This window comes from Rhinoderma darwinii, chromosome 6 (assembly GCF_050947455.1).
Source record: "Rhinoderma darwinii isolate aRhiDar2 chromosome 6, aRhiDar2.hap1, whole genome shotgun sequence".
NCBI classification, from domain to species: Eukaryota; Metazoa; Chordata; class Amphibia; order Anura; family Rhinodermatidae; genus Rhinoderma; species Rhinoderma darwinii.
Genome location: NC_134692.1, coordinates 55816783 through 55830429, shown reverse-complemented (window position 1 = coordinate 55830429; position 13647 = coordinate 55816783). Strand labels below are relative to the sequence as shown.

Below are 13647 nucleotides of genomic sequence, written 5' to 3'. Positions count from 1 at the left end.
GGTGCAGACTGATTACCCATGGGCGTATACACAGAAGTGCCTGGCAGATTCTTTACATTAAGGGTATGTTTTCACTTAGCGTATTCACTGCAGATTTTCCGTCTGGATTTGCAGACAGAAAATCTGTAGCATATTACAGTAGTAGCAAAGTGGATAAGATTTTAACAAATTTTATCCACGTGCTGAAAAAAACCCTGCACAAAATACATGCATAAATTGACCTACGTTGCGGATAATAAATCCACAGCATGTCAATTTATGCTGCGTATTTGCTGCGCATTTGTTGCAAAATTTTCCCATTGATTTCAATGGGGTAGTCAAATTTGAACAAATTTGCTGTTTGCAAAATTTTCTGCTCTGTATACACAGAAAATGCCGTAATTTTAACATAAAAACAAATAAAGCCTATACTTACCTCTCACCGCACTGCCATAGCAATGCATCCCTGCTCTTTCGGCTGCTCTGTGTGTAGACTGCCCCCTGTGATGGAGTTTAATCACATGTGACCCCAGCAGCCATCACAGGTGGGCGCCTGGTCACAGAGCATCCGGAAGAGCAGGTACGCTAGGAGATGTGAGTATAGACTTTTTTTTCAGGCTGACACTTTTTGCAGCATTCAATCTGGCCATATACTGTATATGCAACAAAGGAAAGGACCATTTTGTCACCCAAAACCAGTACTTGATCCTGCAGAAAAAAAATACTTTCCTTTTTCTTAACCAGTTGCCTACCGCTGAACGACTTTATACGTTTCAGCGGTAGGCAGTTAACTCTGAGACACCATTTTTATTATACAGCAGCAGTCACAGGGAAGACCCTGTAGTACTGCTACTCCATTAACCCCCTAGATGCCGCGGTCAATAGCAACCGCGGCATCTAGGGGGTTAGACAGAGGGAGGGGGCTCACTTTTTCACCCCATCGGCACACACAAAATGTGATTGTGGAGTGCAGATGGGTTGAAAAGGCAAACAAAGACCCCCCAGGCTGCCATAACTATATGCCTTTTAGGCTGTGCCACAGGCATGGCCTAATAGATTGCCTGTCTGGCAATAATGCTTTGGTATACTGAGTATATCAAAGCATTATGAAACCGATAAGTAGATCACATTGTGAAATCCCCTAGTTGGACAAAATAAAGAAATTCGATTTTAATAAAGCTTATTACAAAAAAGTTAAATTAAAGGGTTTTATTTATTTAGATAAAAATACACATATATTGTATCGCTGACATCGTAACCATCCAGGTAATAAACTTAACAAGTTATTTAATCCACACGGTGAACAACGTAAAAACAAGCTAAAAAAAACTATAGAAAAATTAAGTTTTTTTTCCATTCTCCAAATAATTATAATGGTTAATCAATAATTTATATCTACCCAAAAATGGTTCTATTAAAAAATATCACTCATCCCACAAAAAACAATACCACATGCAGCTTAATGGCTGGAAAAATTAAAAAGTTATGGCTTTCAGAATGCGGTGATGCAAAAAGGAAATATTCTGCCAAAATAAGCTCGGTAATATAGGGGGGGGGGGGTAAACCTTCTGGTAATGAAGTGGTTAAACGAATCCCTATTTTGGTTGAAAAAAAGTCAAGCAAAATTATACTCTGTGAACATGGGGGTTGTTGCTTATTCTCAGTTTTTTCATGACTTTTTTTTAAGTTTTTTCTTTTTTATTATTATTTATTTTTATATTTTTTTCCCACAGAATATAAGAACAGATGTTGTTATTGATGTTGGCTCCAGTATAAGTCAGGCTGTGAACATTGAACAGGTAGGTAATACTGCTTTGAGGTCCTTTAACTGCACAATGCCTCATTCACACAGAATTTTTCAGGCAGTGTAAAGGCGTATTTAGTGGAGTTTTTAATTTGGTGTAATTTTGTACATGCTTTTTTTCTGGCTTTTTGAAGTCCTATAGAGTAGCCTATGAGAAAAATGCCTGAAAAAAATGCCATACCCGGAGCATGCTGTTTGGAAAAAAACACCACTGACCACAAAATTGCCTCAAAAACGCCACCAACCAAAACTCAGTTGTATGTAGTGCATTTGATATTTTACTATAGACTGTAACATCTAGCTGCACTAAAAAAAAGCACCACAAAACACAAAAAAAAAGCCATTAAAAAAACAGCAAAATGCTGTGTGTCAATTCAGCTCAAGGGTGTATTTACATGAGTTTTTTTGTATTGAGGTTTTTCCAAAAATGGCACGTTCAAACGCGATTATAAAAATCGTGTGAAAAAAACTCTACAAAAATTACTCATGTAAATCAGTCCTAAGCCGGATTCCGTGAGTCTGACTGAGAGAATGCCATACCTAGAGCATGATGCTTCTGGAACAAAAAAAATGTGACATTTCCTCCAAACACCACAAACCAAAATGCAGTTGTGTGTAGTGCATTTAATATTGGCCGCATTAAAAAAATAAATAAAAAAATGCGCACAAAAAGGCACTGAAAACGCCACCAAAAACGCAGCATAAAGCAGTGTGTGAATCCAGCCTAACTCTATATTAGGAATTTAGCTATTTAATTACATGATTCTTTCTTATCTAAATTTTGCATCACATCCTTGTCAAAAATTTATTAAATTGTACAGTTAGGGCATGACCAGACATGGCTGAATTGCTCTGGAATCTGCAGCGTACACGTTTCTCCATTGCTTTCCACAGCTTTTTAGTTGGGTTCGTTTACACGTTGCGTACAATTCCGCTGCGGAGCATAGGCTGCGGTGCGGAATTTGATGTCCGCAGCATACACTGACTGTTGCGGACGTGTAGCGGACTTGTTGCAGACTCATTTCGGAATTTTTCCATTGACTTCAATGGAGAGTCAAAATTCCGCAATGAGGTCCGCAGATGTTGTGTGTGTGCTGCGCAGCGTATTTGTTTTACTACCATGACATTTCTTCATTCTGGCTGGACCTATGTATTTCTAGGTCTACAGCCAGACTGAGGAAGTCAATGGGGCTCCCGTAATTATGGGTGACTACGTGTGTGCACCCGTAATTACGGGAGCGTTGCTAGGCGACGTCAGTAAATAGTCACTGTCCAGGGTGCTGAAAGAGTTAAGCGATCGGCAGTAACTGTTTCAGCACCCTGGACAGTGACTTCCGATCACAATATACATTAACCTGTAAAAAAAATAGAAGTTCTTACTTACCGAGAACTCCCTGCTTCTTCCTCCAGTTCGGCCTCCCGGGATGACGTTTCAGTCCAAGTGACGGCTGCAGCCAATCACAGGCCAATCACAGGCTGCAGCGGTCACATGGACTGCCGCGTCATCCAGGGAGGTCGGGCTGGATGGCGAAAGAGGGACGCGTCACCAAGACAACGGCCGGGTAAGTATGAATTTCTTTTACTTTTACTATGGAAAGGGCTGTCCCTCCTCTCTATCCTGCACTGATAGAGAGAAGGGAAGCACTTTCACCTCAACACGCAACGGCTAGTCCGCATCAATTTAATGGCCATTTTAGGCAGAGCCGCAACAGAATCTGCAAAGCAGATTCTGTGCGGCATTGATGCGGAGAGTGGTGGAAGAACTCCGCCACGTCTGGTCATGCCCTGAGGATGTGCTCTTGCATTGCGTACTTGTCTGCTGGCACACTGTCATTGTATTTCTGCAGTCTAAAAACACGCTGCAGAAAGCTACAATGCATGCCTATGGGAAAAATATTTTCCAAAGGCATATATGTCAAGTTTTCCGCAGCATATGTTTATGCTGCAGGAATAGAATGCAAGTACGCCACTTGTGAGTGCAACCTTTGGCCGGGTTCCCACACAGCGTTAACACTGTAGAATTGTCGCAACTGAATTCTGTGTGGAAATTCCAAAGCATTTACAGTAGCAGCAAAGTGAATGAGATTTTGCAAATTTCAGCCACAAGCTGCGTAAATAAAATATGCAGAAAAGTTATGCGGAAAGTTTCCTGCGGTGTGACTTTCAAATCCACAGCATGACTTTCAAATCCACAGCATGACTTTCAAATCCACAGCATGACTTTCAAATTCACAGCATGTCAATTTATTCTGTTAAGTTTTGTTGCAGTTAGCACATCATTTATGCAGCAGAAACACTGAAAGGGTAGGAACACACACAACGTAAACACAGCGGACATTCCGCAATAGATTAATTGAGGAAAATCCGCAGCGTATTACAGTAGCAGCAGTGTGGGTGAGATTTCAACAAATTTCGTCCCCACACTGCGGTAAATATCCGCCTAAATGTCCACACATAAATTGACCTGCGGTGCGGTTACTTCAACCGCAGCATGTCAATTAAGTCTGCGGATATGCAACTCTTCTGTTGCGTGTTAACCCATTGAATTCAATGGGGTGCTTAAACCCACAACAAAGCAGTGTCTTGCGATATTTGCAGCGGAATTACAGCGATGCGCCGCAAAAACCGCAAGTACGAGAAAATAAATAAAGATATACTTACCAAGAGTTCCCTGCTTCTTCTCCAGTCCGGCCTCCCTGAATGATGTTGCGAGCCATCATATGGCCTGCAACGTCATCCCAGGAGGAAGGACTACACGTCGATAAGAGGGAGGGGGTAAGTATGAACGTTTTTTGTTTTTTTTTCCAGCGCCGCTTTGCAGCGGAAATTCCGACGGAAAGACGCACCACAATGTGGTGCCATTTTCCAGACGGCATTCCCTGCGGTGTTCAGGGCTGATACGCTGCCCAGCTTAATGCAGTGTATCAGCACTGAATACGTTGTGTGTGTTCCTACCCTAAAAAATGCAGAAAATCTGCGGGTGCAGATAAAGTTTGCTATAAGCAATGCTTCACACTAAATCCGCAGGTAAAATATGCACAGCAAAAACGCATTTGCTGCAGAATTTTGTGTCTGATTTACCTGCATATTTTTTAGATTCTGCTGCAGATTTTCTGTTGCAGAAAATTTGCAGCGTCTCTTGCCTGTGGGAACAAACCCTAAGGGCATGACCACACATGGCGGAATTCCTCCGCAACTGTCCGCATCAATGCCGCACCTAATCCGGGTTGCGGATTACGGCTGCGGATCTGCACAAAATGTGCAGAAAATTGATGCGGACTAGCTGCTGCGGACTGCGGGAAAAGTGCTTCCCTTCTCCCTATCAGTGCAGGATAGAGAGAAGGGACAGCACTTTCCCTAGTGAAAGTAAAAGAAATTCATACTTACCGCCCGTTGTCTTTATGACGCGTCCCTCCTTCGGCATCCAGCCCGACCTCCCTGGATGACGCGCCAGTCCATGTGACCGCTGCAGCCTGTGCTTGGCCTGTGATTGGCTGCAGCCGTCACTTACTCTGAAACGTCATCCTGGGAGGCCGGACTGGAGACAGAAACAGGGAGTTCTCGGTAAGTACGAACTTCATTTTTTTTTACAGATACATGTATATTGAGATCGGTAGTCACTGTCCCGGGTGCAGAAACAGTTACTGCCGATCGCTTAACTCTTTCAGCACCCTGGACAGTGACTATTTACTGACGTCTCCTAGCAACGCTCCCGTCATTACGGGAGCCCCATTGACTTCCTCAGTCTGGCTGTAGACCTAGAAATACATAGGTCCAGCCAGAATGAAGAAATGTCAAGTAAAAAAAGCAAGACGCATCCGCAGCACACATGACATGTGCATGACAGCTGCGGACTTCATTGCGGAACTTTGAATCTCCATTGAAGTCAATGGAGAAATTCCGCCATGAGTCCGCCACTGCTCCGCAACAGACAGAGCATGCTGCGGACACCAAATTCCGCTCCGCAGCCTATGCTCCGCAGCGGAATTGTACGCATCGTGTAAACGAACACTGCGAAATTAAAGTGAAAGTCAATGTAGAAACGGCTCCGCTGCGGATTAACGCTGCGGAGTGTCCGCAGCGGAATTTAAGTGCAATTCCGCCATGTGTGAACCCGCCCTTAGGGCACATTCAGACATGGCGGAATTTTTCCGCTGCAAATGTTGCTGCAGATTCGCGGCAATTACGCAACGATTCTGCAGCAACATTTGCATATTTGACAGGTAATTCAGACGTTACGGATATCACAGCAGACTTGCCGCAAATTTCAGTTTTTGCTGAAATCCGCAGTAAAATTCCGCTGCTTCTCCGCAACAAAATGTGCATGCTGCACAGCTTAAATTCCGCACAGTTATTTTCTGCAATGTCTGAACTAAGTTACCTAAAAATGTATAGAAACCAATGTAAAAAACGGCTGCTGCAGATTTCCACTGCGGACTATCTGCAACGGAATTCAACAGCAATTCCGCCACGTCTAAATTTGCCCTTAGGCTGAGTTCACAGAGGACAGATATGCTGCATAATAACACGCAGCGTATCCACCCTGTGTGCCGCAGGGAATTCCATGCTAGCAGGCCGGCCTCCTGGGATGACTGCTTCAGTCTGTGATTGGCTGCAGCGGCGGTCACATGGGATGAAGCGTCAGCCCTCATTGCTAGGCGACGTCAGTAAATAGTCACTGTCCAGGGTGCTGAAAGAGTTAAGCGATCGTCAGTAACTGTTTCAGCACCCTGGACAGTGACTACCAATCACAATATACATCAACCTGTAAAAAAAATAGAAGTTCATACTTACCGAGAACTCCCTGCTTCTTCCTCCTGTCCGGCCTCCCAGTCCAGCCCAATCACAGGCTGCAGCAGTCACATGGACTGCCGCGTCATCCAGGGAGGTCGGGCTGGATGGCGAAAGAGGGACGTGTCACCAAGACAACGGCCGGGTAAGCATGAATTTCTTTTTACTTTTACTAGGGAAAGTGCTGTCCCTTCTCTCTATCCTGCACTGATAGAGAGAAGGGAAGCCCTCTTTCCCTGAATACGCAATGGCTAGTCCGCATCAATTTAATGCCCATTTTAGGCAGAGCCGCAACAGAATCTGCAACGCAGATTCTGTGCGGCATTGATGCGGACAGTGGCGGAAGAACTCTGCCACGTCTGGGCATGCCCTTACCTGTCACAAGTGCAAATGTTGCTGCAAATTCGTTGCGTAATTGCCGCGAATTTGCAGCAACATTTGCAGCGGAAAGACTCCCACGTCTGAAAATGCCCTTAGGCCGGGTACCCACTGGTCGGATACACTGCATAAAAATCGCGCAGCGGATCCGACCTGGAACCCGCAATACTTTCCATCCGAAAAATTGCACCACATTGTGGTGCGGTTTTTCTAACGGAATTTCTGCTGCGGAAAGCAGCGATGTGAAAAAAAGCCATTTATGCTTACCTCCTCCTTCTTCTTTGCGTGGCCTCCTATGATGACGTTGCAGGCCTTGTGATGCCGCAGCCTGTGATTGGCTGCAGCTGTCACATGGGATGAAACATCATCCCAGGAGGCCGGACTGCAGAAAGGACAGCGTTCTGAGTAAGTATGATTTTTTTTTCCCCGAGTTGCGATTTTTGCAGCGTAATCACTGTGATTTCGCCACAAAAGTCCCAAAACTTGGCTTTCTGTTGCGGGTTTTGTATCCCCAATGAACCTGCAACAGAAAATCAACAAAAACGCAGCATAAATTGACACGATGCGGATTTTAATTCTGCATGTCAATTTATTAATGTTTATGTTGAATTTTTTCCCCGCAGTGTGGGCATGAGATTTTCTGAATCTCATCCACTTTGCTGCTACTGTAAGGGTATGTTCACACGATGAGAGGCATTTACGTGTGAAAAGACAGACTGTTAACAGCTGCCTCGTTTCACACGTAAATGCTCCTCCTCGCATTTTGCGAGCCGTCTGAGACGCTCGTAAATCTTGAGCTGTGCTTCATTGAGTTCAATGAAGAACAGTTTAAATTACGTGGCAAAGAAGTGCCCTGCACTTCTTTGCCGAGGCAGTCCATTTACGCGTCGTCGTTTGACAGCTGTAAATTACAGGTTGTCTGCACAGTACGTCGGCAAACCCATTCAAATGAATGGGCAGATGTTTGCCGACGTATTGCAGCCCTATTTTCAGACGTAAAACGAGGCATATTACGCCTCGTTTACGTCTGAAAATAGGTCGTGTGAACCCAGCCTAATTGCGGTGGAATTTCTGCACCCAATTCTTTTGCGGAAATTCTGCAGCGTTTACGCTACGTAACACTGAGGCCCGGTTCACATAGGTCGATGATACGCTAAAACCATCTAGCGTATACCCCCTGGTACCCACAGCACATTCCGTCCGAAAAACCGTGCCACATTGTAGTGCGTTTTTTCAGTCGGAATTTCCACTGCGGTAAGCAGCGTAGGAATAAAAAAAAAAAAAACATCCATACTTACCTAGGCCGTTTTCATGGTGATGCGTCCCTCCTTTGCCGGCTGGTCCGGCCTCCCTGGATGACGCTACAGCCCATGTGACAGCTGCAATCTGTGATTGGCTGCAGCTGTCACATGGGATAAAACGTCATCCCAGGAGGCCGGACTGGAGGAAGAAGCAGGGAGTTCCGGGTAAGTATTTTTATTAATTTTTTCTGAGTTGCGATTTTTGCAGTGGAATTGCTGCGATTCCGCCACAAAAGTTGCAATACTGTTCTTTCTGTTGCAGGTTTTGCATCCTATGGGGAAAACCTGCAACAGAAAAGCAACGAAAACGCAGCATAAATTGACATTTAAATTCCGCACCGCAGGTCAATTTTTTTACGTTTTCACTGCAATTTATTTCCACAGCATGAGATTTTCTTAATCTCATCCACTTTGCTTCTACTGTAAATGCTGCGGAATCCCCGAACAGAATTCCGTTCCGGAAATTCTGCAGCGTTTGTTACATGGGAACACGGCCTAACAGTACAAAGGCACAGTGCAGATTTGATGCAGATTTCGCATGTATTTTTCAAGCCAAAAACAGGAACGGAATCGGATCCAATTCTGGTTTTGGCTTAAAAAAATGCATGCAAAATCTGCAGCACATCTGCACTGTGTGAACAAGGATTTAGGGCATGCCCACACGTGGCGGATTTCCTCCGCAACTGTCCGCATCAATGCCGCACAGAATCTGCGTTGCAGATTCTGCGGCGGATCTGCCCAAAATGTGCAGTAAATTGATGCGGACTAGCTGCTGCGGACTGCGGGAAAAGTGCTTCCCTTCTCTCTATTCAGTGCAGGATAGAGAGAAGGGACAGCACTTTCCCTAGTGAAAGTAAACGAATTTCATACTTACCGGCCGTTGTCATGGTGACGCGTCCCTCTTTCGGCATCCAGCCCGACCTCCCTGGATGACGCGGCAGTCCATGTGACCGCTGCACCCTGTGATTGGCTGCAGCCGTCACTTAGACTGGAACGTCATCCTGGGAAGCCGGACTGGAGACAGAAGCAGGGAGTTCTCGGTAAGTATGAACTTCTATTTTTTTGACAGGTTGCTGTATATTGGGATCGGTAGTCACTGTCCAGGGTGCAGAAACAGTTACTGACGATCGCTTAACTCTTTCAGCACCCTGGACAGTGACTATTTACTGACGTCTCCTAGCAACGCTCCCGTAATTACGGGAGCCCCATTGACTTCCTCAGTCTGGCTGTAGACCTAGAAATACATAGGTCCAGCCAGAATGAAGAAATGTCATGTCAAAAAAGCAAGACGCATCCGCAGCACATATAACATTTTCATGACAGCTGCGGAATTTAGAATCTCCATTGAAGTCAATGGAGAAATTCCGCCGTGAGTCCACAACCAGTCCGCCACAACTCCGCAACAGCCCTAGCATGCTGCGGACACCAAATTCCGCTCCGCAGCCTATGCTCCGCAGTGGAATTTTACGCATCGTCTAAACGAACACTGCTAAATAAAAGTGGAAGTCAATGGACAAAAGGCTCCGCTGCGGATTAACGCTGCGGAGTGTCCGCTGCGGAATTCAAGAGGAATTCCGCCACGTGTGGCTTTGCCCTTAGGGTATGTTCCCACAGGCAAGAGACGCTGCAGTTTCTCTGCAACAGAAAATCTGCAGTGGAATCTCAAAAAACCTCAGGTAAATCAAGCACAGAAATCGGCATCAAAGAGTACATTTTTGCCACGCATATTGCAGCAGTTTTACCTGTGGATTTAGTGTTAAGCACTTATTATAGCAAACTTCATGTGCACCTGCGGATTTCCAACGGTTTTTACTATGTTTCTGCAGCGTCAATGCTGTACAAAACGAAAAAAACCAAAACAGTTTTAGTGCAGAATTTATGCTCCCATTAAAGTCTATGGGCCAAACATGCAGCATCTCCCCACAGAATACGCAGCATGTAAATTGACATGCTGCGGTTTTGAAAGTCGCACTGCAGAACACTTATCGCACGACTTTTCTGCGGTTTTGGAAAATCTCATTCATTTTGCCGCTACTGTAAATTAAGCAGAATTAATTCTGTTGTGGAAATTCCGCATTGTTTACGCTACAAGTGAACATAGGAACAGTACAAGCAAAGTAAATGAGATGTCAAGTAATCTTATCTACACGTAAATTGACCTGCGGTGCGTACTTTAAATACCACAGCATGTAAGCTTATGTAAAAAGAAAAACGCACCAAAACTGCAGCATAAAATCTGCAGCTGTTACCGCATCAAAATATAAAAAACTGACCTATAAACGCATTAAAAAAAAAGCACCATAAGGTGCAGATTTTACCTGCAGAATCACCTGTGTTTATCTGTGGTTTTGATGCATATTTTCTGTACCAAATTATGCATCGTGTCCATATAGCCTAAGGCCTTATTCACACGAGCGTATTTCACGTCCATGTTACGCGCGTTAAAACAACGGACGTCACACGGACCTATGCAATTCAATGGGGCCATTCAAACATTCAGTGTTTTTCACGCAGCGTGTGTCCGCTGTGTGAAACTCACTTCATGTCCTATTTTTGTGCGTTATTTGCGCATCACGCACCCATTGAAGTCAATGGGTGCGTGAAAAAAACGGACAGCGCACGGACTTCATACGTGTGCTGTGCGTGATTCACGCAACAGTTGCTAAAAAAATGATGAGGAGAAAAAAAAACACCTCCTTCAGTTTATTTTGCTGACATAAAAAACACGTGAGATACGGATGACATCAGATGAAGCTTGGTGGACGCAAGGCAGAAATTTTAACAATGTGAGGGACAGAGAGCGTCCTACGTTTGGCCAAGTGCTTAATGTTTTGTCTCCAATGAGCAGATTATTTATTCCCAATGCCACAATAGTTAGGTTGCTCTCTATCTCTATCAATGGAATGACCCACCTCTTATGCAGTGTCGTCACCAAATGATTATTATGTGTTTCAATTTTTATTTTGTCTTATTTTGTGCTGGGAGGGTTTTTTTTATCTGTAGATATAATGTATATAAAAAAGAATAAGTGTAAAAAAATTTATAGATCACTAGGGCTGCTATATACGTCTGCTTTCTGCCATATAACTGCTGCTCTTCCAGAATCACTGCTTTCACTAATAATATTTTTCTTATTTTTATCATTAATTTTACAGATTAAAAATGCTTTTAATCAAGGACTTGGACTGTACACAAATGATGATTTAAAATACAGCCTTCAACCAACCATGAATGGTGCCCACCCTAACCAAGCCGACGTTCTGAGCAGCAGAAGGGAGCCCGAACAGCTCAATGTAACTCTGCTCCCTTCAACTCCAAATCCGTATGTGGGATGTTCTCCTAAAGTAAGCTGGAATAACCTATTAGCAGTGCCAAGTAACTACGCAGAATTGCTATTTATGTGCCTGGGAACGCTCGGTGACAAACCCTCTGCAAGCAATATATGGTCCTTTTAGTTGTCACACAATTTATACTGTAAAGTAGAATCTTACACAAGATGACAACTCAAGGACTTATATTTACTTGTCATTTTCGTGTGTTTTTTTCTATGGTAAATGTGCTTTAAAATATTAGCCATTGTTTAATGAGAAAGCTGGCAAAGGCGGCAAATACCAATCACATTTACCTAGGTTGCACTCCCAAAAACCAGTTTTGTAAGTAGCGCTGCCAAAAACTGAATGTGTCAATATAGTCATTATATTTTACAGTAGGCAGAGAAACCAATTATCTTTTTATTTGTGCACAATTAGGCCTCATGCACACGAACGTGTTTTTGCGTCCGCAATTCATCCGCAGAAATGCGGATGACTTGCGGACCTATACATTTTTATGGGCCCATGCAGACAACCGTAGTTTACACGGACCGTGTATTGTCTGGGCTCATTGAAATGTGTGCACGGTCCTTGATTTGCAGACGGCCCGCGGATGTCAATCTGCGGCAATCCGTGCCGTGCACACAGCTACGGACGTGTGCATGAGGCCTAAGTCCCCAATGCTCCATATTGATAAAATAGATATAGTGTGACTGCTGGCAAAAAATGTGACTAAAAAATGTATGTGCCATTTGTTCATTTTATAGTATTTAACCCTTTTTAATGTATTTTAGGCCGTGGAAGAGGTGTCGGCCTTTCTGGGTTCCTCTGTGTTCTTTGCCATAAAGGATGCTGTTTTGGCTGCCCGACAACACATAGGTTTACCTGGAACGATCCTGCTCCCTGTCCCAGCCAGGCCTCAACATGTGCGAATAGCTTGTGGCAACCACCTGATCGACGCGAAACAGACTTCAGATAAACAAGAATTGACTTTGGATGACCACTTAACTGAAAATATCAATAGTAATGGAATGAATTAATAGGACCCACAAAAATGCCTGGCTGCATAATTATGGACTAAGCTTGAGGACTATGAGCAAACACTGTGTTACGGAATGGGTGGTGGATTCATGGACTAACCTTCTGTGGAAGAGGTGAAGGATTATACGGCAAAGGATTTGAGTAGGTTTTGTAATATTTGAATTGGTTATTTGGGACTTTTTACAGAGATGCTGCCTCAAAGCAAGACTTGGGGTATGTTCACACGCACTGTTTTCAGAGGTAATTCAGGCGTTTTACGCCTCGAATTATGCCTGAAAAAACGGTTCCATTACGCCTACAAACATCTGCCCATGGCTTGCAATGGGAATTGACGATGTTCTATTCCCACAAGCCTTTATTTTACGCGTCACTGTCAAAATACGGCGCGTAAAATGACGGCTCGTTTAAAGAAGTGAAGGACACTTTTTGGGACGTTTTTGGAGGCGTTTTTCATTGACTCCATTGAAAAACAGCTCAAAAAACGGCCGTAAAAAACACTGCAAAAAACGCGAGTTGTTAAAAAAACGTCTGAAAATCAGGAGCTGTTTTCGCCTTAAAACAGCTCCGTATTTTCAGACGTTTTTGGTCACTATGTGTGAACATACCCTTAGTATACCACCTCCCTATCATATGTGAAATATGTCAGGCTCTGATTCTGTTTTGCATAAGGGGACTTATTTTTGAAAAGTTTCATCTGTCCAATATGATGTCAATTCATAAGAAAATATTAGAAATTTAATGTAATTACCAAATTAATTATTAAATATTACTTTTTGCAGTCTTCTCCAGCTGTAGATTATTGTGAGAATATCCTGGTCCTTAATAAATTTTAGTAAACATGTTTTTTGTCATACAGATGAAATATGTGAAACACTCTTAATACTTAGGGCATGTTCAGACGTGGCGTGCAATTTCCGCCTTGCATTTTGCCACAAATTCACGAATCTGCGGCAAAATCCGCATATGTTACATGTAGATTTGGTTGCAGATTTGCTCCAGGTTCAGTGTATGCTTTGTGAAGGCTGAATTCCGCTGTGAAAAT

General features: G+C 43.7%; 1 protein-coding gene across 1 annotated transcript in view; it reads left to right on the top strand.

Moving 5' to 3' along the window:
• The window catches only part of LOC142655527 (aldehyde oxidase 2-like), a 90860-nt gene extending 77529 nt beyond the window's left edge, over positions 1 to 13331 (top strand). The window contains exons 24-26 of the mRNA XM_075829786.1: positions 1713 to 1778; positions 11409 to 11597; positions 12359 to 13331. Of these exons, the coding sequence (XP_075685901.1) occupies positions 1713 to 1778; positions 11409 to 11597; positions 12359 to 12604 (501 nt within the window). The 3' untranslated portion in view covers positions 12605 to 13331. The remainder of the gene's footprint in view (positions 1 to 1712; positions 1779 to 11408; positions 11598 to 12358) is intronic.
• The last annotated feature ends 316 nt before the right edge of the window (positions 13332 to 13647 follow it).